This window comes from Parus major, chromosome 18 (assembly GCF_001522545.3).
Source record: "Parus major isolate Abel chromosome 18, Parus_major1.1, whole genome shotgun sequence".
Classification (NCBI taxonomy): domain Eukaryota; kingdom Metazoa; phylum Chordata; class Aves; order Passeriformes; family Paridae; genus Parus; species Parus major.
The window spans coordinates 6,692,668-6,716,234 of record NC_031786.1 but is presented as its reverse complement, the minus strand read 5'-3'; the positions used below and the strand labels follow the sequence as shown (position 1 = coordinate 6,716,234).

Genomic DNA, 23,567 nt, shown 5'->3' with positions numbered 1-23,567 from the left:
GTCTATTGAACCTTTCCATGATCTGATTGTAGTTTTGCCTTGGAAGTTGTAATATTCAGCAGCCCTAAAGCTCAGATTTGTGATACCTCTAAGTTTGGCAGCTGTGGGAGGCTACATCTGGTGAGGATCAGCTGCTGCATTTCAGTGTATTAGAGATGGGGATTTCATTTATTGCAGCAGCCTGTGAACAAGTGGGGCTGAGGAATGGATGTTGTGCCCTTTCTGCCATCTCTGCTCCCAGGGCAGGAGGGACTGACAGATGGGGTACATGACAAGAGGCAGTGACTCCTGAACCCCCGGGAGGATCTGGCAGAGATTCTGAAATGGAGTCCTCCATTCTCAGGACACTAGTTACGTGCTCTTAGTTCATGCTACTGCCTGCTAGTTTATGGGATTAACAAATGCTGTGAATTTTTGGAGTTCACTCACTGCTGTCCTGCTTGGGGAATGGTGGAGAAACTCAAAGTGAAGACATTCAGAAAGGATGTGGGATGCATTGCTGGGGTGGCTTCCCAAACTTGTCCCCCAGTTAATGCTGCAGCTGCAGAAATACTTGTTCCTCTTGCTTTCCTGCCTTATCCAGGTATGATGAAGAGGGCAGTGGGAATTGGGATGAAGACAATGAGGAGCGTCGGAAACGGGAGTGGGACAACTTTTACAAGAAACAGATGAGTCTGCGCAAAGTAAGTTGGGCTCAGTTTTTAAGGGATGCCCAGAGAACCCTCTTGCTGTGAGCTTGTCTGACAGCCATAAAGGCTTCCTGGCACTGATGACAGTGAATTATTTCACCTTGGTGTTGCTTGCTGTCTTTCACTTCTTGTACTTCTGCTTTTGCTGTGTTCTCCATATTCCAGGCCAGTCCCATAATAGGAAGAAATGCAGCTTATTCATGTGCTGGCTTCTCTGCAGTGCTAAGCAAGAAGAGCCTGTTGGTTTTAATGCCCATGGCAGTAGTAAAAACAGATTTTCCCATTCAACCTCTCCTAAATATTCCTATAGCAGAGGTGAACTTTTGGCTTTGTTTCTTATTCTTTGTCTTCTTGGCCCTGTTTTGGCACTTTTTCAATGCCTTTATAACTTTAGCTTTATTTTTCCCTGGAGCAGGGATATAAAACATGTCTTTTGTGCTTCTAGATCTGCATGTGTGTAGTAGGAATGGAAATGTTTGACTGATCTTTGTTTTCTTCCAGGGCAAAGAACCAGAAAAGGAAGATTTTGTTCCTCCAAGTAAATATCTTCTTTGATTTATAATTGGTTTTCTTTGGGAGAAGAAAGTCTTGTATTTTGCAGCTGTATGCAATTTGTACAGCATCACCACTGGAGGTATCGGTCCCTAGGCACAGAGGTCAAGCTTTTGGCTGTGAAAACTTGGCTGGAGGAGATGGAGCACAGCTTAGCTTTGGTTAGGGTGAAGATATGGAACGTATCTTTCTGAGCAACATTTCCAAATAAGCAAGAGAGAAGGAAAACTCTGTCTAACCTGACTACATAGTGTTGGCTATTTCTGCAGTGGTTATGCAGCAATAACAACAACAAAAACAATAAATATTAGTATTACTATTACTATCAATAATCATAATAATCATAATAATCATCATAATAATAATAATGCTATAAGGAAACTGCTGAAAAGCTTTGCTGTTTGTAACTGTGCTGCTTGGGGCCCTGTCTGGCACTGTTGCAAAAGAACACTTGATAGGTCAGGTAACTCTGTGCCTGATTTTTTTGGTTGATATTGTGGGGAACAGAAAAGATATTCCTAAGAGCCATAAAGAAAGGTTTTCTGAGGTGGGAAGATTCTGGAAAGCTGTTAGTCCTAAACTCCAAAGTAGATGGTCTTTATCAGAGGAAACATTCTCACTTTGGTTTCTGCCTACTCTTTTGGAGTGTGTAGCTTCTCCAGGCAGAAAGGGTGACCACAGTGTTCCTTGGGGCAACAGTGCAGGGAGGAGAAAGCCAGGCAGTCCTGGACCTGCACCTCCCCTTGACAGCTGAGATGTTCTCCATCAGCCTAGCCCTGCCACGGCTCCTTTCCCAAATTCCTCTCCTGTGGCAGGTGCAGACTGTCCCCTGAAGGATGCTGCCAGCAGGAGGATCTCCAAGCTCACTGTGAAGGTAAGTGATGATGCAAAGAGAACAAGGCTTCTGCCTGGCCTGTCCTTCCTTACAGTGCAAGGAGCACTGTAGAGCCTGTCTGAGTATCCCGTGTTTCCTAGGGCCGGGAACACTGCTTGAAGATGCTGGAAGAAGCTTTGAGCAACAACCAAAAGACTCAAGCAACAGAAGGAAAATGGTATGGGATGATGAAAAAGGGGTGCATATTGAGTCCCTTAACACAGGGCCTGCTCTTCCCTGAGCACAATTATCATTCTCAGGGAATGCTTTTTAAGTTATTTTGTCCAAGGATGTGGTTTCACTTAACAGCATCTTTCTGGCAGTGATATTGAAGATCAGACCTGAGGATTCCTGTGGCTGATTGCTGTTACCAGCTTGGTTCCAGGAGTGGCAGTTCTTCCCTATCCCACAAGATGGGGATAGTGTACTTCTCAAACAGAGCAGTGGGCAAGAATCTTGATTTAAAACTGTTTTCATCACCTTTTCCACTCTCCATCAACTCACCACTACATCCCTTAGGATTTGACTGGAAGTTATCACTTATTCTTGCACCAGAGGGAGTGGATTTTGTACTTTCTGGGAGATACTCAAGCATTAGTGTTCCCTTTGCAGATGTGGAAGTGTGTCTTGCCAGGAATCACCCCAGCCTGTGTTTCAGGTCAGACCCTGGTGCCTGTGCAGTGGAAATGGAATATGAAGCTTTCCGGACCAGCAAAATGGCAAATTCCTACAAGGCAGCTGTGCTGAAGAAGGTAGGGACAAACATCTTCATCTGCTGCTCCCTGGCACGTGGGAGCTGCAGGGCAAATAGGGCAGAGTTTGTGTGGGAAAGGTGAAGGACAAGCTCTGTTTTGCCTTGGGTATCTTACAAATCTTTCTTCTTGATTTTGTTTGCAGGAGGGCCCAGAATCACCTCGGGTTCACATCTTTGTTGTATTTACAGGCTCTGAAAACCTACATAGCAGTGCAAGCTTATCCAGATATGTTCTAGCTATACAGGGATTTGGGAATTCCTCAGGCTACTGCTGACACTAGAGAAGCCTTGGTTTAGGTTATCTGGTTGCCATTATTCTCTCTGAAGATGTTTCTATTCTTGAGACAGGTGTCTCTCCAGGACAGATACTTGTTTTGTTACTATGGCTTTTAGTATCTACAAAGGCAGAAATACATAAAGATTTCTGGCCATTAGAAAATATTTCTGTTCTCTTTTCAGGTGGCAGAAATCAATAAAGCCTCCAAACAAGGGGAGTTGTTCTCAATCTTTGGGTCTGGAACGAGTGGTAACAGCAATTTGGAAACAAAATCTGTGTCTCTAGCAGAAGAAGACTTTGTCCCTGCATCCCAGGTTCCCTCAGTGAGTACTGGTGGGATAGACAGGAGGGAATGGTGTGTTTTGTCTGTCTGCATTTTTATAAATTTATTTTGTGTCCTTTCTGTGGCTACAACTGCATATTTCTATTGTAATTGCTTTTTCCTGTCTGTCACGTTGTTATTAGTGAATATAATCTGTGTGCAGGCCACAGTTTAAATAAGTTCTTTCTCATCTTGCTCTGTCCAAGGATGCTGCCTTGTTTTCCTATTGCTGGCCTAGGATTTCCACCTAATCCACTTCCCTCATGTCTCTGTTGATGGATGCAATGATCAGTCAGATTTAGAGCCTTCCCCAGCTTACAGCTTCCCACACTGGTGTATTGTATGCAGAAATTTAGCTGCTTTCATAGTGCTGCACACAGGGATCTCACATCCAAAATTTCTTCTTGTTCTTGTCTCTCCAGTTCAAGCCCAAGCGTGTGGGAGCAGGATTCCCAAAGAAATCCAGCTTGTTCCAGACAGCTTCAGAACTGCTGAAGATCCAGGAGGAGAGTGATGCAAAGCCTGTCAAAAAAGACTGTCCAAGTGGGCAAGACAACAGCAGCTACAGTCTGGAGCTGGACACCAGAAACCCTGTTCTCCAGAGGGAAGAAGCTGCAACCAAAGCAGTGGATGGGAGTGCAGGGGTAGAACTACACCCGGAAAAGAAGGGGCAGCAACCCAGTCCAGACACAAAAACTGCCCTTGGGGATAGTCCTGCTAAGAAGTTCAAACTCAGCAAGAAGCAACAAATGCTTGCAGAAGCAGCTAAAAAGGAATCACAGGATATTTCCAAATTCTTCTCCCTCCCCAAAGGTGCCTCTAAAGCCCAAAGCTGCAGTGTAGCAAAGGGAGAGGGCTCTTCTGCAAGCACACTACCTCAGGTTTCTTCTCAAAGCATGTGTCAAGGGAAACCAACACCTCAGGAGAACAAAGGCTCTGGAGATCTGACTGGGCAGTTCCAGACAGAGAATAAAGAACTGAGAGAAACAGAAGTAACACTGACTGAGAGAGGGGAGAATTTTAAGACCCAGCAGGCTGCTGAATCTGAATTTCTTGAGGAAGAAATGGATGTGAAGACCAGGTAAAATCTCTACTTCTCTGCTCCCTGTGTTGTCCAGAGCCCCAGCAGCCTTGTCCTGGGAACCTGTATGAGGTCTCTGGGTGAGTGAGGGAGACTCTTGCTTTACCATGCAGTCTCATGGCCACTGACAGTGAATGCAGAAATATTTTCACTGTGGAATGATTGCAATTGGCCTTCTCTCCACTCTTCCCACTAGTGTTACTGAAAATGTTGCAGACACTGAGCTACCTCTTGTTGGGGAAGGTGACAGTGGGAAGCGGCTGGGATCAGATGAGGTAAGACTTCAATGAATGCTGATTTCCTCTATTTCTTCTGCTCTTCCTGTGCCAAATTTCTCTCTGGAAGTGACACTCCTGCTCTGGCAGTGTCATTTATCTGGGGAGGGCCCAGCTGTAGTTGCAGCAGAAAGGAGAACCCCAGTTCTGTTGAATTTCTGGTGTTTCTGGGCTGTGCCAGCACCTTGGGCTTCAGTGGGGAGCTTCTCCTCCACTGCTTTGTTTCCCTCCTCTGTTCAACTCATGTGGCTGTGCCCTTGCTGGTGACTTGCCTGGAATGAGTAGTCTCCACCCCCTGAGATCTGTCACTAACTATAATTAGGGAGCTGCTTTCTCAAGGCAAGGGCACAAGCACAGGCCAGAGACAAACAGGACCATTGGGAAGTGATCCCTGCTCACAGCCTGCCTTGCCATTCCGTCTCTGCACCACTGCAGTTTCCTTTCTCTTTCAAACTGAGCAGGAGTGTGGCTCTCCTGATGTGGCTGATTTTTCCTGAGGGATGTATTCTCAACAGACATCCTGAGAAATCTTTAACAGTCACTTTTCCTCTGTAGGACAGGCTCTAGCAATTAGCTGCCCTAATAGAAGCACAGGGTAGTTCTAAATGTGATATTCTTTAAGTTTGTTTTTTTTTCCAAAGTCCCTTTGTGTGGGAAATAGTGTCTGCACAGCAGGTTAAAAGGAGTTATAGAGATTCCCACTTGGTATTCACTGGAGGGAGAGGTTGCAGGATGCTACAAAGATTTGTGTTCTTGGAAAGTGGTGGCTGCTTGGAAGGGCAATGCTGCCACAGGAGTTGTTAGCTTTGGTTTCCTTCTGTCCCCTCTCCAGGATATGGAAAGTCCTGCAAAAAAACGGCTCCGGACAGCTGCAAAATCTTCAATTCTGACCCAGCCAGAGGGCAAAAGTGCTGGTCCAACAAAGAAGAAGGTGACCTTTGACTCAAATTTAGCACAGTGTGATGAAGAAGGAAGCAGCAAGGCCATACAGCCAGTGACCAAAGGCATGTCCCTCAAAGAGACTGCAGACATCGTTGTCAAGTATTTGACCCCATTCTACAAGGGGGGAAAATTTGCTTCCAAGGTAGGATATAGCTCAAGGCCCTCTTTAGCAGAAGGAGAATTCATCTCTCTAGGGATCTGGAGCTCTGAGAAAGGGGAGGTGATCTGGATCCCACCTTTTATTTCCAAGTTATGTTTTAGTGACCCCAGGTGCAGCAATTCCCCTCTCCCACAAAAGGGGAGTGTTGGTGTGTGTTGGTTCCAGACTTCCTTGTGACTGTTCATATTTTCACATTAAACCCTGGCACATTTTTAACTCTCACCTGTGGAGCAGCAACAGCTCAGGTTCAGTGCTGGTGTAGTTTCCTTGGTGTGCCCTGCAAGGCAGGATTTGTGTGCCTGGGCTTCTCCAGCACTGCAGGGCCAGCTGTGTGTATTCAGTCTAGGGGTGGCTTGTGCTACAGCCAGTCTGAGCTAAGGGCAAAACATGGAAACAAACATGGAAATAGATTGGTGAGGTAACTGGTGTCTGCTTTCTGCTCTTTGTCTTCCCCAATGCTGCAGGATCTCTTCAAGGGCTTTGCCAGGCACCTGTCTCACTTACTGACCCAGGAGCAGAGTCCTGCCCACAAGACAGGTGGGTCTGGGGTTATTTCAATGCCAGATGGGTTTATGGCTTTAGAGGGGGCAAATATCTTAAATATAAACTCAAAAGATGGTGTTTCCTTTCTTGTAGTGAAAGAGGAAGCACAGAGACTCATCAAGGAGTTTTTCAAAACAAGGCTCAGGTGTGAGAGTGAGGCAGACTGGGAGGAGCTGCAGAGCTGGGAGAGCTGATCCCTGCTGCTTGTTGGCTCTCCCTTTCCTGCAGCAGCACTACCAGGGGATGTGGAAGAACTCAGCCATGGAGGATTTTATAAGACTGCAGAAATGAGATTTATTTTTCTTTTCTCCACTGCATTTTTGTTTACCTCTGTCCTTAGTGACACATAAGGAACCAGATTTTGTGAACTCATGGTGAGTTTCCCCAATAAATGGGGTGCTGAAACCCTCAAGGACCAAGAGGTGTGAAGTTGTACCTGCTGTGTTTGTTAGGGGCTGCTGCCTTGGATGTTCTGCACTGTCTCCAACCTCTGCTACCTGCAGCAGTCTGGGCAGGGCTCAGACTTTCCCCTTGGGATTCTGCTTTGGGATGGCACCTTGCTTTCTAAATGGCTCCTCCCCTTGCTCCCCTCCCTTATTTCAGTGTCACCAATAGAAGCCTTATGCTACAAGTTTTCATGCTTTGCTCAGGGCTGCCAGTGACAAACTCAATGTTTGAGTTCCTGGATGGAATATTTTCACTTGAATGGCAGAGAAAGAGCATTTTGTAATTACCATGGAGGTGGTTCTTGCTTTCTAGAGGAGGAGAAACTCAGATTCTTTTTCTTTTAATATGAACTTCTTTAAGTTTGTCCAGTTCTGTCTGCCCTTTAATTTAAGTGGTGATACTCTTTCAGTATTAACCTCTGCAACACTTCCAGCCTTTGCTTGTAATCCCTAAAGCCATATTTGCTCCCTGTGCCTCACCAAAAGCCTGCAGGACAGGGGGCAGTGCTGCTGTTAGAGCTGGGTAAGGTTCTGCTGTGACCCTCAAACTGACACTGTGGTACCTCTGCTGCTATGTTTATATGGAGCCTGAACCTGATTCTCTGGCACAAGTCCTTCCTTCTGGATTTTTGCTGGGTTCTCCCTCTATTCCATAGCCACAGGGGCTGGTGGCCTCAGGCTCTAGTGCTTCCAGAGAAAGGTGCAGCCTCAGAGGCTGCCCAGAGGTTCAGATCACTGTATTCCACAGATGTATTTTTTTTAAAATATTCTGAAGGGTATATGCAGAACTGACAATAAAGCAATGTTACAACTGCTGTGGATTGTTCCTGGAAGCTTTTTCTTATCATTCAGTCCCACAGACTGGGCAGAGGTACATTAAGCAGCTCTCAAAGGGCAGCACCTGCCAGCAAAAGTCTAACTGTGCATCAGGGCTTGTACTGAGCACCCTCAGATCTATTCCCCTTCCCTGCTGACAGTGACATTTTCCTCAAGCTTTGCCCATTACCTGCAGTAAAGTTTTCCCTGGTTAGACATAAGACCTATCATATCATGCCTTCAGAACATCTCTGTGATTATTTTATTGCAATTTCCTAAAGGGCAGTTATGCCTCAGGTCATTAGAAGAGCTGTAGCAATAAAAATAAATTAAATATTTTTATACAACCCAGAACACTTCAGTATAGTACAAGTTCTGTTTGAAGATGCTTCCTCCATGGGCATGGAGCCACCACTGAAGTCTGACAGCTGCATGGCCATGACTGACTTCTTTATAGTGGAGGGAAGCATATGCATACAATTATGTCAGTGAGAAATTAATTAACAATAAACTTCCTTACCATTGCAGCTCAATCTGTGCCCCAGTGTATGTGCTAATTGTATGATTAACACTGATCTGCTTTTCAATTAGGATGCTTTCTACAAACTCCTGCTTCATGAATCCTGCTACAGGACCTCTGCATTCAGAGACAAATCTGGCTCCTGGAAAATACCAGCAGCCTGTGGAGGGATTGCACAGTCTCAGCTGGGATACACAAATCTCCAGCAAGCACCAGGCTTTGCTCATGATAATTAATTCAAAACAGAAAGGAGGAGTTGCATGGTGTACACAACTTGAAGGCAAGTGCTTACTTTGGGGTCAGCTGTTCTTTGCTGGAACAGGCTGTGTGTGGAGAGGCCCTTGGGGTTTGTTTGGCCACAACATGAACTGTTCCAAGGAAGTGCCTGGGGACTGAATGGCAGATCAGGAGGGTTATGGTCATCCATCAACAAACACTGTGCTGGCATTCTTAGAAAGCAGCTGGCTGAGCTCATGGGTGTCTTCTGGGATCTCCCAAGGATGTGGGTCAGGAAGCACTGATCAAGTTCAGAGCAAGGGAAATAGTGTTGTTTTCCTTTGTTTTCTCCTCCTTTTAGGCTCTAGGAATGCAACTCTGTTTTATCCAGGATGACCACAATTGTGTGGTACAGTTCTTTGGCCTGCCAAAACACAAACCAGCATCAATCACTCTTTGCCCCAGAAAGACCTGCTTCCCCTAATTAAATATCCCCAGAGATCACTTCCCATAATCTGCCATGTGCTGGGACAAAGCTGCACTTTGAAGCCTGGAAATGCAGTGTCCCCTTCTTCCTTTGGGACAGGAGAGAGGAGGAGCAGCACCATCCCTTAGCAGAGGCTCAGCTGGGCAGGGGAGGGCAGTTTGGGAGGTGGCAGGAGGAAGCTGCAGGTCCAGGCTGATCTCACCTGTGACAGTTCCACCCACATGGCCCTGGGGCTGCTAGGGGAGCCATAGCTGAGCTCCAGGCCGGGAAGGCCCCCATCAGAGATGGGCCTCAGGGTGCGCATCTTCTGCAGCTCCTTCAGAGGGATGACCTGGGACACCACCTGCGAAAGGGAAAAGCCACCAGCCACTCTCAGGAGCAGTGCCTACACATGAAACCATCTGATTCTCACCACAAGTCACCTCAAGAACCTGTTGAAAGCTGAGGGAAGGTCTGGGGCACAGGGTGGTGTGTGCTGCCCAGCACAGCCCTGGAACTACCACAGGACTGGGACAAACAGGAACATGTTGTGCATTTAGTTTTACTGTGGCTTGTGCTTGTTAACATGAACTTACAAAAGAGCCCACAGCAGTAATGCCTGTTCTGCACTCTCTTGCTTGGGGCCAGTGCTGTTGTCAGAGTGGCTGTGATGCAGGGAAGTCCAGCCTCTTTCATGCACAAGTTCTGAAGTCACAGTTATTATCTGACAGACATCAGGGGGAATTGTCTGACATACCTGGGTGGTGCCATCCACCAAAATGATCTCCTCCTTGTTCACACCAAAGAAACAGGGCACAGGGACCATGTTATCACTGATTCTCTCCACTATGAAGATGGTGTAGCCAAAGAAAGGCAATTTCATCACGTGCTCTGGAAGACAGCAAAAAGTGGCCTCAGAGCAGCAGCTTTCAGCCAGCAATTTACTGCACATGCCTGGGGTGGTCAAAGCTGTCAGTGTTCCCAAGATTTCCTACATTAAAAAGTAATAGTGACTACTTCTGTCTCCCTCCCTGGCTTCTGAGACTCAATTCTCAGCAGCTTGAGTGGATGTCCTGTCCTTTTCTGACCTGAAAACTATCAATTAAAACACAGCTTGTACAAAGCTCTGAAAACCTGAAAACTGCAAGCTCCTATAAGAGATTGTAGGAGTTGGAACTTCTACCATGATCACCATGCTTGGGAACAAGATCTAATCCATAGTGAGGAGCTGTCAGGGAATTCCATTCTCATGGCTCATTCCAGGCTCCAAGAATCATCAATAACCTCATGAATTGCCCCAAAAGTGATTTCAGAGCAGCTTCCAGAAACTGAAAACAGCTCATGAGGTGAGCATCATGAGGATGTCTCCTCACCTATGAACTGGATTTTTGCATCCAGTGGCTGGAGGGGCTGCCTTGTTCTCAGCAGTGTGGCCACGTGGTTGTGCAGAGCCTTGAGGCTGATGGAGGGCTGCAGGGTCTTTGGAATGTATTCCTTCAGTTCTTCCCTGTGCCAAAAAACAGATTCTAATTCAACCTCCTGCCCAGCTAAAATCAAACATCAGCCAGGGGATCAGGAGGAAGGAGGGGATGGGGCAACAATTTTCCATTGTAAATCTGGGAGCAGGGGTGAAGGGGAAGAGCACAACAGGTGATGCCTGCATTGGTTAAGGTGGAAGGAACCATCAGAGACAGTGAGACCACCCTTGCTCACAGAGAATTCAGCTGTGCACCACTGACCCATGCATGGAGAGAAATCCCTCCTTTCTGGAGTCAGCCAGAGCTTTTCAGTGACCAGCAGGGTTATGTCATTTCCCTGCTGCTGGAGCTTTAAGGGGATCTGATGGAGGCTTTGCCTCAACTCCAAGTCAAAGTGCATAAGGAAAGGAAGGAGTGGCCAAGTACAGCTTGGAACTGCAGGAATGAAGGTTTCCAGTATCCAGGGACACTTTTGTTCCCATTGGGCATCTCACTACGGATTTCAGGTGTCCAGGGCTGAAACCTCTGACACTTGTGAGAGAGAACAGAGGATTCACCCAAACCAGGAGCTCATGCCTTTCCTTCTTGGTGTTACAAATCCATGTTAATCAAATGAAATGACTGTGGCACCCTCATGACCCTCTCTCTTCTCCAGAACTGGACATTTCTTAATTATTCAGAGAGGACTCCCAGGTAGCTGCCCCTAATCCCTGTGGTGCCTATGGCCACCTCAGAGAGATCCCCTCTACCACAGACATACCTGGAGGGAGCAGAGTTCTGCTGCTCCATTTTGACCCAGTGCTGGAGCATTGCCAAAAGGCCCACCTGCATCTCCATTTCTTTACTCTGGCTCAGCAGGATCCTCCCATTCAGGTAATCCCACAGCACCTGAGGGACAGCACAGCAAAGAGGCCTTTGTTAAACCTGCCAGAGGGTACAGGCAAGTCTGGGCAGTGCCAGGCTGCACAGACCCACATCCTGCCTTGCTGATAATGCAAAACAAAGGTTCTCAGCTCAGGAAGAGCCTGGGGAGCTGCACAGTGTGTGGAACAGCACTGCTCCAGGCTACGGCCACAGGCACAGAGCCTTCCTGGCATCCATAGCTTCAGTGTTTGGTCACTCCCACAAACAGCACACAAAGCCTATCAGCCAGAGCCCTCCTGCTTTTTCAGCCCCCTTGGGACATTCCTGTTAGTTGTGACACCACATCTGTCCCTGCTAGGGAGGGTCCTGCTCTGGCTTACCTGTCCATAATGGACATCTGTGTAAGTCTGGCTGTCAAAGTGCAGAGGTGTCCTCCAGATGAGCCTGCGCAAGGTGACAGTGACCAGCTTGTCCTCCAGCAGGTAATCATGCAGATACTCCTCCAATTTTATTGGCCTCACCATTTTACCTACATGACACAGAAAGAGGATCATCCATGCCCCTTGGTGGAGAGGCTGGGACAGGAGCCTTCCTGCACACCTCAGTTCCACCCTGCCCTGAGACTCCAACCGTCAGCCATTCCAAAGGGACACACCTCATTCAGGAACAGGCAACACAGCCCCTGAGAAGGATCAATCCTTAACCCTAATACAGAGGGAAACTGCTTAAGAGGACCCTCCCAGGAGCCAGCAAGGGTAGAGGGACTATTCCAAGCAGGAGCAGTGGTGCTCCCTGTTGCAGAGGCTGCTGGAAGAGAGAAGTTCCATGCTGGTCTCTACTTGCCAAGATCTTTGTCGTCACTCCTGATAGCAAAGAGAACAAAGTCCTGTATCTCTTGCTGTTCACCTATTCCCATCTGCTCACAGATCTCCTGCAAGAGCTCCTTGGCCACCTGAAGCAAGGAAAGAAGGAAATGAATACCATGACAAGCCCAAGAGCAGGTAGACACATTATTCCTTGTCAGATAAGGGATCTCTCTGGTGTGGCTCAGAGTCCAGAGCAATGGAGGAATTCACAGCTGGAAACTCACAGTGAATGTCCTGATCCTGGTGAGGTACTCCATGCCTCCAGGCATCAGCACCACCAGCCGGCGGGCACCGTGTCCCTTCTGCAAAGGACAATGCTCAGGCAGCAAGACATCCCAGCAGGGTCCCATCAGCCCCACACCTGCTTCTCCCTCTCCTTCCTCATCCCTGCCTTCCACTGCCTGTCCACAGCTCCTGCCTCTTCCCTTGCCCACTCCATGGCACTGCACTTCCCAAGCTCCTTCCACCCACATGCTCCATTTCCTTTCCTGGAACTGCCCCTGTCACACTGCACGTGGCACCTCCAACAAAACCTCTTCCCTCTCCCCCTTCCCAGCACCCACCCCACTCCCCAGCCCCTCCATACCAGCAGAGCCTCCATCTCCACAGGGAAAGGGAGGTGCCGACGGCCCCCGTACAGGAAGTTTTTGCGCAGGTTGCTCTGGCAGATCTTGGCTATATCTGCAGGAAAAGGAAAAAGCTCCATGTGCTGAGCCAAACAGAGCTAAACATCGTGCCCTGTGGTGTTGGGTCATCGTGGATGGGTTGACTTTAACCCCTGGTCACTGCTAGGGGAGCAAAGAGACTTGATCTCACCTCCCACCCTGCACATCCAAACCATGACAGTGTCCAGGACAGAGGAATGACAGGATGGGGGGATTAGATCTGGAATATTTACTTTACAGGGCACAGACAGTCTTACCGTGGTGGGTGCTGGATGGATCACTGCTGGCCAGCTGCAGGAACTTGGTGGCATAGGGCATCAGGATTTTGGAAGGCAGGAAGTACCCAGTGAGCAGGTTTAGGAGCAACCAGCCCCGCAGCTCGCTCTCCCTGTGGATCAGAAAGGACTGTGGGCACCTTGGGATGAGACAATCCCCGCTCTGAGCAGCTCAAAGTGAGCTTGTGCCCTTCTGAACACCTCTGGCAGTTGGCAGAAAAGGAAGTGTCAGGCCTTGGTCAGAGGTTTCTTGTGCTGAGCAAGAGATTGATTCAGTTATTCCAACAGCAAGCAAAGAAAGGGAACAATCAAGGCCACTCCAATTCCACAGCTGCCACCTCACAGGACAGCGTGGGGCCAAGACAGTCCTTGCCTGGTGTTTACCAATTCCCCAAGGCTGGGAGGAAGAAATCAGGGCTCTGAGAAGCACCATAACCAGGAGCCACCAGGAATGTTTACTGGTGCCCAGATAGATCAGCAGCCACAAATATAAGGAAAAATATCCACTAAAGTGAAAATGCAAGACCCAGTGACTGACAAAATGTCCTGAGTGCTCAGCATGAGCTTTAGCACTTGCACAGCTGGGGACAAGCCATCATGAGGGGACACCCTCTCCCCTGGCCCTGGTGTCCCTGCAGCAGATGGTTGCTCTCCAGCTGTGCACACACAGGAGCTGGCAGTGCTGGTACTCACTGCTGAGGGTTGTGGGTGACCTGTTTGATGACCTGGCAGTAGATCTCATCGTGTAAATTCTCCTTTTCCTTGCACAGCTGCATCCAGAGAGGAGAAAACAGCATCAGAGAGGGGATGAGAGCATCAGAGATGTCCCCAGGTCATCTCTGTGTCCTTCCTCTCCCAGCTTCAGAGCTCTGACAGTTTGGCTTAAAGTTTGGGCTTTGCAGCCTCTGGTCCCTAGTGCTACTTAGGCTCAAAGAAGGAGAGAGGAGAGCAAGCTGTACTCTCATCCAGACAGTGATATCCAGGGAAACTATTTACATACAACCCCTCCCCACAGTCTGTTTCAGCTCCCTTCCTCATGAAGGAGGTGCCATTATGGCTCTCCCTGCTCTTTTCCTTCCCAGCAAGGTCTTGGCCCTCCATTCCCATTGGTGCTTCTGCACTTTTCCCAGGGGAAGCTCACAAACCTGAAGGATTTCATAGATGCATTGGACCTCAGCCTGGTGCTTGTGTTTTGGCTGATCTCCCATGAACCGCATCAGCGCTGCAAGGCAAAGCCTGGCCTTTAGTCTGAGCAGGGATGGTTCTGCCATGGGGCTGGCAGTGGGCAAGGAAATGTCCTGGAAACTTCTCTGCTGTTACAGGGCTTACACTGGACATGTGGCATCAGCCCAAAGCCCAGGCAGTGTTCAAGGTACTTTGTTCAAAGCACCTTGTACTCAAGGCAAAGTCCCTTTTGCTGGAAGCTTTCAGCAAGCACACAGGGGGTTATGAACTGCAGGGATGCCTTAGAAGGGGCCCTCCTCACCCAGTTTCCACTCCCACTGAGCCCCACAGTGTCTGTGTGTGCCCACCCTGACCACCCCACTGCCTCCCTCTGCAGTGCTGTGTCCCAGGGAGATCCTTACTCTGGAAGTTCTTTGTAGCCAGCTCGTTCAGCTCACTGTCAGAGTACTGGAGCAAAGATGCCTGGATTGGGACCTGTAGGGCCAGAACACAGGGATAAAGCAGGGCTGTGGGTCACACGGGGCTGTGGATCACACAGAGCCATGCTCTGCAGGGCTGTGGATCACACAGAGCTGTGGATCACACAGGGTTGTGCTCTGCAGGGCTGTGGGTCACATGGGGCTATGGGTGACATGGGGTTGTGCATCACACGGGGCTGTGGGTCACACAGAGCCATGCTCTGCAGGGCTGTAGGTCACACAGGGCTGTGGATCACACAGGGTTGTGCTCTGTAGGGCTATGGGTCACACGGGGCTGTGGGTGACACGGGGCTGTGGGTGACACGGGGCTGTGGGTGACACGGGGCTGTGCTCTGCAGGGCTGTGGGTGACACGGGGCTGTGCTCTGCAGGGCTATGGGTGACACGGGGCTGTGCTCTGCAGGGCTGTGGGTGACACAGGGCTATGGGTGACACGGGGCTGTGCTCTGCAGGCTTCACCACCCAGGATCCCACAGGCAGCACCAAAGAGTAGGGGACACCAATACTCATCCAGAGACCACAGGCAAGGATCTGCTCTTTGTTCATGTGGGGACAGAGCCAGAGGCAGTGCTGGAGCTGGGATTCTGGCTGTGGCCAGGGCGAGAGGCTGAGCTCACCTTGGTGTGCCGCACCAGGTCAGCAACACTCTTCTCAGCAGATGTCCCCTTCAGGCCCTGCCTAGACAGAGGAGAGGGAACATGCAGTCCAAGAAATACCCCCAGAAATGGCCTGGTCAGGCTATCCAGGTCCTGTTTGGGAAGGAGCACAGCCTACTCACAGGGACTGGGCCTCTCGGAAGTAGGCGATGGCGAAGTCAGTCATGGTGTAATGGTCACCAGCAGGGACTAAGATGCTGCTGGTGCCTTCTGGTGTCAGGCTGAGGACAGAACTCTGCAGGAACACCACCAAACATCAGCTGAGGAACTGCAGTGTGCATTCTCAGCTGCCAGACCTCACCTGTGTATGGTGCCTCCCATCCAACACTGTGATGGATTTGAGTGTCTCATCTGCAAAGACTCATTATCTCCCCTCTGCTCTCAGAGGTCAGACACTACCAGAGCCATGGACCCACCCTGGCAGCTCCCACAGAACCCAGCCATGTCCCCTGGGTGCTCCTCCCCAAGGACTGCTCACCTCCCTGCTGGTGTTCCTGCTCTCTGGGGAAGCTTTCATGCTCTTCCGCTGCTCTCCCCGTCTGTCCATGCTGGCGCTGAGGTAGTCAGGGGCAGGAGCCAGCTGCACCAGGCTGGTGGGGAAGAGACCACAGCGGCCACCGGTGGAGCCGAACTGCCACCCTGGAAAAGCAGCAGACAGTCAGGAACCAGGGCAGCTGCCAAGAGAAATGGGCACTGAAGCTCTCTGCTGGCAAAGGAGAGCATCAGATTCACCAGCTTTTCCCACATCCTAAGAAAACATATATATATATATATATAACATATATTCCTACAACTGAGGCAACTGGGACAAAGCTTGTCTGGCAGAGCTGGAGGCTGATGATGCCAGCCCACCCTGTCTTCCTCTGGTTCTGGGCACCATGGAGCCAGCAGGCCCTTGAACCTGGTCCTGCCAATGCCACCACACCCCCTCACCTGGCTCCACGCCCTGCATGGGCAGCAGCTCGATGAGGTCGCCCTTCTTGAAGCTGAGCAGGCTCTTGTCATCCACGATGTAGCTGCGCAGAGCCACAACGTAGTTGGTGTCCTGGGGAAAAGGCCATGGCCAGGTCAGATCTCATCCCAAGGATGTGAAGGGTTCGGATCATGTCATCCCATGGACACTCTCAGGTTCATCTGGGAAACCACCTTCGTTTCCTACTCCAGCTGCTGCCTCACCTGCCTCAGCTCCTGCATGAAGAGTTCCACCATGGTCTTGATGCACGGAGCCTTCGGAGAGTGCAGGATGAGCTGCTCTGTCTTCAGGGAGAACTCCAGGGAATGGCTGCCTTTCACCTCCACTGACAGCACATCTGCAAAGCTGGGAACACAGCGTGCTCAGGCTCCTTCTGCCAGAGCTTGGGATGCAGAGCGTGGGCATGGGAGCCCATTCCAAGGACTGGGAATGGAGACATGCCTCAACATTATCCATGCTGGCCTTCCACCAGCTGCTCATGGCTTGCACCCTGAGGAGCTCCCTGTGGTGACACACACGGAGCTGATTCACACCCAGCGCTCACTTGCAAGCAAAGCTCAAGGTAGGAAGGAGAAGGAGAAGCCAGACTCATTAAAATGAGGGTCAGTGAGTCACAGCTGGCCTAGGATAATCCTAGAGAGCACAGCACTCAGAATTTTCAGCTTCCCCATTCAGTTTGCCTCCAACACCCTGCCAGACACAAACTGTCCTCCTGCAGCAGCCAGGGCCCTTTTGCTCACCCATAGCTGCGTAGGATCTTGAGGTGCTCAGGATGGTATCCAGCTGCTTTCTCCACCTTCAGCAGCCTCATGCCCCGGTGAGAAACACCCAGGATCTGCACATCACTTCCCTTTTCACCCTGTAAGGGAAGTGCAGCACAAAGAATCAAGGGCTCCATCCCACCTGTACAGGAAGCACCAGGGAAAGGAGATGCCACACAAGAGATGTGAAACCCTGCAAGGTTTGGAAGGTACAGAATCACTGCAGTGTGGCCAGGCAGGGGGACAGAAAGAGTGAACTGGAGACAGCTAAAGCAGGCCCAAGGTCTGGTGAGAGAATTAAGACTCACCTGAACTGGGAAAAGGCGGGAGAAATAGTTGGCCCAGTTGTCCCGAGCAGCCACTACAATCCTCTTCTTTATCCCGTCCTCCTGAATGGACTGGGCATTGTTGCCAACTCGGAACTCCACTAGCAGGGTTACAAAACAGTTACTTGCTCAGAAAGACAAAGGTGGCCAGGTCTCCCTCTGCCCACAGATCCATTCCCAGCAGCCCCTCTGTGTTCACAGCACAGCAAACCACGTGCAGAGCGGGAAGGACTCTTGCACATACCAGTCTGCTACTGGTTTCCATCCCTCTCTCCATGAAGATCATGTCAGTTGGGATTTGAAACAAATACAAATCCTATTTGGTTATTACAAAGCCTAGTGGGCTTCAGTTTCCTCTCCCCACAATAAACATTTCAGAACTAAGTTTTTCTGGCTCACAGAAATTCCAGGGCCATGTGGAATAAACAAACATTCCTCCATTGCACTCTACAAATGTGCTTTCCTGCAGCAGTGACAAACATTTCTCCTCTGCCCTAAGTACTGAGTGAAAGGCTTGGAGGCCAGTTTCTCATTCCAAAGCAGAAATTGGGATGGGCACAGAGGGGAAGGGCTGATGGGGCTGTTAATTACTCAGCAGGTCTTTCATCTTGCGCTTCTCCTCCCTGGAGATCCGAAAGCTGGACTCAGAGAAGGTGTCACGGATGATCTGCAGAGGAAGAGAACAGACAGACTTCCACTGCAAAGGCCACACCTGGCTGTGCTGGAGCATCTGAGGCTGTTAAACTGAGTGTCAGAGAGGAGTGAACAGGGACTGGACTGGATGGACCTGGAGAAGAGACTTGCACTGCTCGAGATGGAGAAGTGAAGGTAACTTATGCAATGTAATTATGGAGTGTTTTGTCCCCTGAAAGACAACTGGCCTTGAGCCACACTCCAGTGCTTACCTGTTCACACAGCAAGTTCAGACAGTAAGGGTGGCTGAAATTTTCTTTGGGGTAAAACACCTGCAAGAGAAGGGTAACAGTGGTGTTACAGATATTGCAGAAGCAGCTCCCCAGGGATGTTTTGCAATCCATATGCCCTGCTGCCAGGGAGGAGTGAGTTCATCTCCAGGGACAGGCAGGGAGGAGACACTGTGAATATAAACAGGAGTAAAGGACCAAAACCTGAGTGGTCAGACCAAGGGATGAACCCTGGTTAATTTAGCACACTCTCTAATACGTTATTTTAAACATATTGTACTATTTTAACAGGAAAGTACCAGGCAACAACAAATTCAGTTTTGGATTTCTCAGTGGTCTACAGAGGAAGGAAAGAACAGGTAGAGAAACTGAGACTCAGGTGTCAGTGAGGCAGAGCAGAACCCAGATTCCCCATGGCATGATCCCCTGCCTCCAACTCCTGTGTCCGTGCTCCCAGAATTATCTTTGTGCTCTTATCTTACATTGAGTGTCTATGACCAAAATAACCACATTTTAACCAAAGATGGGACGAGTTCTCCCCCACAGCTACTCCTCAGATAAGGAACTGAACCTCTTTGCGCAGAAAAATCTTCCAGGCAGGGTCAACATAGGAAAAGCTGACACTGGCAGTGAGCTTGTACAGCTGGGTCTTGATCCCATCATCACCTGCCACCGTCACAGCAGAGTCTGTGTGGGGAGAAAAAACAGTGAAGATGGGCTGGGATGGGTTACAAGGCCCTTTCCACCCACCAAAGACCAACCAGGAGAAAGGGGACAGTTCCTGATGGAATGTTCCAAACATTCTTAACGTGTCCAAGGTCTTCCAGGCTCAGCCTCCCTCTGAGAAACATTCCCTCATTCCTCAGCCTGTCTCTAAGATCCCTGCAGAGGTTTGTAAGGTGAAACACCTGGCTTCCCATTCCTCCCTGGTCTAAAGTCCACCCAACTATTGCCACTTTGATAATTATGCTGCAGGTAAACAATAAAAGTATTGTGAGCTGGACCTTGATAAAGCTGTAGCCCAACTGACCTTTCTATTTTTAGCTGCATTTTTCAGAAGGGAAGAGTGAAGAGCTGGGAGGTGCCATGCTGGAACTGTGACATCTCCCTGCTCACAGAGCAGATTGCACCATCCCCCTGGCCTCACACAGCTCCCTCAGCCACTGGCATCAGCCAGGACCTGTGCCATGGCTCTCCTGGGCTGATTCCATCCCCTCCCTGTCCTGCTACCAAATCCCACATGGGGGAAATCAGTGCTCACCTTTCCCTGTGGATTCCTGCCTGCCTTGGTCCTCAGGTGTTGGCTGGGGAAGAATGGGAGCACGAGGGGCCTGGGAAGCTGGTGGGGCACCCTCTGGTTTGAAGATGGACAGGAGAGGCAACTGCTTTTCCTTGATAGAGCTGGAAGCTGGCCCTGGCTTGGGTTTGACAGGTGGAGGTGTTTTCTTCTCCTGTGGCACAGGAGATGGCTGCAAGACAGCAAAACCCTTTGAGCCAGTCGTTCCCTGCATTCCTGGGCTCTGTCCTGACAATCCTGTTCTAACTCATCCCAGGGCTGCAGCCCACCCCTGTAGCAAGATCTGTGTGAACAGCCCACCAATGCCTTTAGATTAACACAAAATCCACAGAGATGATCAACCAAACCCAGAGGACCGAGTATTTGAGATTAAAGCCTTCAGTCTGGAAAGGAAAAAATGATGTTAACAAGCCAAAGCCTTGGTACCAAATGTGGAGAATGTGAGTTGCTTGGCTCCAGATCAGCCTTAAGCATCTCACAATAGGACTTGCTGCTCCAGAGCCTTTTCTTCAGATGACTTTACAGACTGGAACCCAGTCTAGGATGGGCAGCACCATGGTGTGAGCTCTCAGCTATCTCACAACCCAACGAGAAATCACCTGGCTGCTACTGCAGCACCAGGGAGACCCCAGCCTGCTGGAAATGGGATGAGCAGGCTCTCTGCTGAGCTTCTGAAGTAACCAGAGAGCAAAGAACTCACTGATGGCTGAGGTGAGGGGTTCATCATTCCCAGCTTGGCCAGAGCTTCATTTTTGGGGTCATTCTTCTTTATAAATGGCTTGGATACTCTCCTGCAAGGGAACAGGGAACAGCATTATGGGGTTTGGGCAAAATGGAGCCAGGTGGAGAGCTGAGATAGAGAACCCCCATCTCCCTCCTGCCCACAGGGGGATCCCACACTCTCACCTGATGGGCTGGAAGGGCTGGGGCTCAGGGGCTGGTCTGCTCTGGTACATTTTGATGATGTTCCCGATCTCGTGGCTGGGTGCAGGACGAGACTCAGGCCCTGAAGGCTTCACTACAGGTGGCTCCTTCTTTGGTTTTGGTGTCTCCAGTTTTGGCTTTGGTTTAGGAGATGGCAGAGGCGAAACAGGAGCTATTGGGGTGACAGCTTTAATCAACAGACAGCAAAGACACAGGAGAAATCCCTTTATCTCATTTGACCTTCCCTTTCTTTCCCTCTGATGCTGACAGGCAATGCCCTGACATTCCTCTTTCCTCTCCTGTCAGACTCCCAGAACAGCCAGATCCTTTCTTCCTCTGCCTAAATCCTGACCTTAAGCTCCTGGAAAATTTTTCCTTGTCAACCTTTGGGTCTCCACTGCACAACATCTTACCTGGCTCTGCTTTAGGGACAGGCTTCACTTCTTTCCTCTTCTCCAGCTCCTCTCTTTTCTCCTCCTCCTTTGGCTGGGGTTTTGCTGGAGGAGTCCAGGTTTTGCTAGGTCTGACTTTCTTTACTCGGATGTGCTGCTCTCCTGCATAGAAAGGGGGACTTGAGCTCGTCAAACCCACACCAAAAACCTGGCACTGATGGTACAGTTCCCACTCTTGCCTCAGTCAGCCAAAACCTCTTTTCTAGAGTGAGGGAAAATGTGGCAGTCACAAGCTCAGAGATTTCTAGAACACTGACTCACAACAGGTCACAATCTGAATTATAGCTAGCTGAACAAGAACCCCAAACTCCTGTACACACATCACCAGCAGCTCCTGCAGGGATTAGCTGGATTCCAGACAGGGAGACAAGAACACCTGGGCATGCCAGGAAAGCTGCAGAGCAAGGTGTTATGATGAGTGAAATTCCCAAAGTGGCAGATGCTCACCCATCTTCTGGAAGTACTCTCTCTTCTGCTGGAAGGTTTCCCGAGGATAGTCATCATCCTCACTGCTGGAGAACTCCTCTTCTGTGTAGTTGTAATCCTGCAGACAGTGCACCACTCGTTTAGTTGGCACCAGCCAGCAGTGCCCTTCAGCTCAGGGGTGATTTTGTCTCAAAATGTCCTGATCTAGATCCTCTCCACACCCAGGAGTGTCCCAACAGGTCATTTTCTAACACAAGGAACCCTCAGCCAAGCACAGAGAAGAGGGATTATGTTAGAGGCCCAACACAGCTTGCTGGAAGATAAGGAACTCAGAGTAATTAATTCTCCTGGAGAAAAATTCAGCTTAACTGGAAATGAACTGGCCAACCCTGCAACCAAACCTCCACATAGCAAAAACCACTAAGGTTTGATCCTTAAAGACTCAGCAAGCAGAGTTTGGAAGGTCTCAGCATCATCAGTAAGCACAAATCTCTGCTCTCCTCTCTGCCAAACCACAGCCACACATGGATGGATGCAGAGCAAACACCAAACATGAAATTCAAACCAAATCCACCACACCTGTTTGTTTCTCATACCGGCTCTTTTGCCTTAGCTGGTAGCTCTGGAGACCTTGATGGTGATGCCTGGCTGCTGGAAGGTGTCTTGGGTTTTGGGAGAGTGGCTGGGCCTGAGGCTTTTGCTGAGCTTGAGACTTTTGGCCTTGAGTTCTCAAGAGACTTTTGCCACTTCTGCAGCTCCTGCTGCTGCTGCTGGGAAATGCTCATGGCTTGAAGGGTCATCTGCTGGGCCTGGGGAAGGAATTGCAATGTCCATGAGCTCTAGGCTATACAAACCCAGCCATCAGTCACAGGCTGTCCTGCTTTTTCACTGTTAATCAACACCAAACCACCCACACAGTGCACAGCAAATTTCCCAGTGTGTGGACAAGGGAGTCTCCTTCCACCTGGCCAAGGATGCAGAGCTCGCAGCACCCCCCAAAGGCTCAGCTGCCAGCCTGGGACTGCCATGCATTCACATGGCTTTGCACAGAAAGCAGAACACTGCAGACCTGCATCTGTAGCAAATCCACCTTAAAACCCCATGGGAATTACAGCTGAATCTTCTCAGGACCTGCTCCTGTCCCTGCTCCTCTCTCACTGATGGTGCCTCAGTGTCCCCATGGACACAAAGGGGGTAAAAAGAGGGTTCCCAGTTGTGCAGTCAAATAATCCCCACTTTTCACCCCAGCACGAGCACAGAGTGACACAGAGCAGGCCCAAAGAGGAGGAGAGCTGGCCTCCCCCTCCAAGGCACAAACACCAAGGTGTGGCTCTTCCCCAGGTCCTGGGGCCCTTCCACTCACCATGAGCATGGCTTGCTGGTTGATAAAGGCTTGCTGCTGGGCTGCCAGCTGGCTGGGATCTACAGCTGGAACCATGGGCTGGGGCATCACCATGGCTGTGGGAGACAACACACACATCTTTAACATGAACATGTGAACAGAGTCTGAGCATCAGCCTGGAGTGTTCACTGAGCCCCTCACCTGACACTGAAATGCACAGGCTTCACTGACAGCCCCTCTTCCACCCCCTCTCCTCTGCAGTTACAGAAACACTGCTGTTACCTGGCATAGGTGCAACCCCAGCAGCCCCTGGCATCATGGGCATGGCTGCTGGCATCCCCACCATGGAGGGCACGGGCTGGTAAACTGGTGTTTGAGTCATTCCAGAGAAGCCTAGAGGCAAAACACCAAAGTGCACAATGCTTTGGAGAATCCCACATGAGAATATCCTGAGCAACCCCAGAGAACACCTCTGGTGCTCTCCATATGCACCAACCACATCAGGACACAGCAAAACTCAGGTGGAAAAAGGAAACATAAGAAAAATGTGTGACCTGCCAGATTTTAAATAGCAGTATCCAGACTCTGTTTCTGCAGCCTAGCTTAGGACACCACCATTCTTCATGATTAAACTGATAAATAATAAACTGATAAATAATTCCTGCCTGTGTAGATCACAGATGGTTTCTCCTGAGGACTGGGCAAGGATCTCTGGGGCTGGGACTGTCACATCCATATTGGTC

General features: G+C 49.8%; 2 protein-coding genes across 10 annotated transcripts in view; one reads left to right on the top strand and one right to left on the bottom strand.

The window, feature by feature from the left end:
* RECQL5 (RecQ like helicase 5) overlaps positions 1–9,162 on the top strand; it is a 39,420-nt gene extending 30,258 nt beyond the window's left edge. For 3 of the 9 annotated variants that reach the window (XM_015645589.3, XM_015645590.3, XM_015645591.3), the window contains exons 10-20: positions 584–683; positions 1,191–1,227; positions 2,057–2,115; positions 2,217–2,293; positions 2,774–2,867; positions 3,329–3,469; positions 3,891–4,549; positions 4,746–4,824; positions 5,657–5,908; positions 6,391–6,463; positions 6,542–7,731. In XM_015645589.3, the coding sequence (XP_015501075.1) occupies positions 584–683; positions 1,191–1,227; positions 2,057–2,115; positions 2,217–2,293; positions 2,774–2,867; positions 3,329–3,469; positions 3,891–4,549; positions 4,746–4,824; positions 5,657–5,908; positions 6,391–6,463; positions 6,542–6,663 (1,693 nt within the window). In that variant the 3' untranslated portion in view covers positions 6,664–7,731. The other 6 variants (XR_001524453.3, XM_015645592.3, XR_004499719.1 and 3 more) reach the window with 6 other exon arrangements.
* The window catches only part of MYO15B (myosin XVB), a 39,185-nt gene continuing 23,676 nt past the window's right edge, over positions 8,059–23,567 (bottom strand). Inside the window, exons 34-64 of the mRNA XM_033518798.1 lie at positions 23,107–23,217; positions 22,846–22,940; positions 22,079–22,291; positions 21,504–21,600; positions 21,018–21,158; positions 20,587–20,776; positions 20,381–20,471; positions 19,645–19,852; positions 18,955–19,070; positions 18,366–18,425; positions 18,052–18,127; positions 17,443–17,561; positions 17,114–17,232; positions 16,577–16,718; positions 16,334–16,445; positions 15,879–16,039; positions 15,523–15,635; positions 15,362–15,422; positions 14,668–14,740; positions 14,227–14,303; positions 13,775–13,851; positions 13,064–13,194; positions 12,728–12,822; positions 12,366–12,443; positions 12,119–12,227; positions 11,656–11,804; positions 11,172–11,299; positions 10,307–10,440; positions 9,691–9,824; positions 9,157–9,297; positions 8,059–8,891 (exon numbers count right to left, since the gene is read on the bottom strand). Coding sequence (XP_033374689.1) covers positions 8,832–8,891; positions 9,157–9,297; positions 9,691–9,824; positions 10,307–10,440; positions 11,172–11,299; positions 11,656–11,804; positions 12,119–12,227; positions 12,366–12,443; positions 12,728–12,822; positions 13,064–13,194; positions 13,775–13,851; positions 14,227–14,303; positions 14,668–14,740; positions 15,362–15,422; positions 15,523–15,635; positions 15,879–16,039; positions 16,334–16,445; positions 16,577–16,718; positions 17,114–17,232; positions 17,443–17,561; positions 18,052–18,127; positions 18,366–18,425; positions 18,955–19,070; positions 19,645–19,852; positions 20,381–20,471; positions 20,587–20,776; positions 21,018–21,158; positions 21,504–21,600; positions 22,079–22,291; positions 22,846–22,940; positions 23,107–23,217 — 3,611 coding nt within the window. The 3' untranslated portion in view covers positions 8,059–8,831. The remainder of the gene's footprint in view (positions 8,892–9,156; positions 9,298–9,690; positions 9,825–10,306; positions 10,441–11,171; positions 11,300–11,655; positions 11,805–12,118; positions 12,228–12,365; positions 12,444–12,727; positions 12,823–13,063; positions 13,195–13,774; positions 13,852–14,226; positions 14,304–14,667; positions 14,741–15,361; positions 15,423–15,522; positions 15,636–15,878; positions 16,040–16,333; positions 16,446–16,576; positions 16,719–17,113; positions 17,233–17,442; positions 17,562–18,051; positions 18,128–18,365; positions 18,426–18,954; positions 19,071–19,644; positions 19,853–20,380; positions 20,472–20,586; positions 20,777–21,017; positions 21,159–21,503; positions 21,601–22,078; positions 22,292–22,845; positions 22,941–23,106; positions 23,218–23,567) is intronic.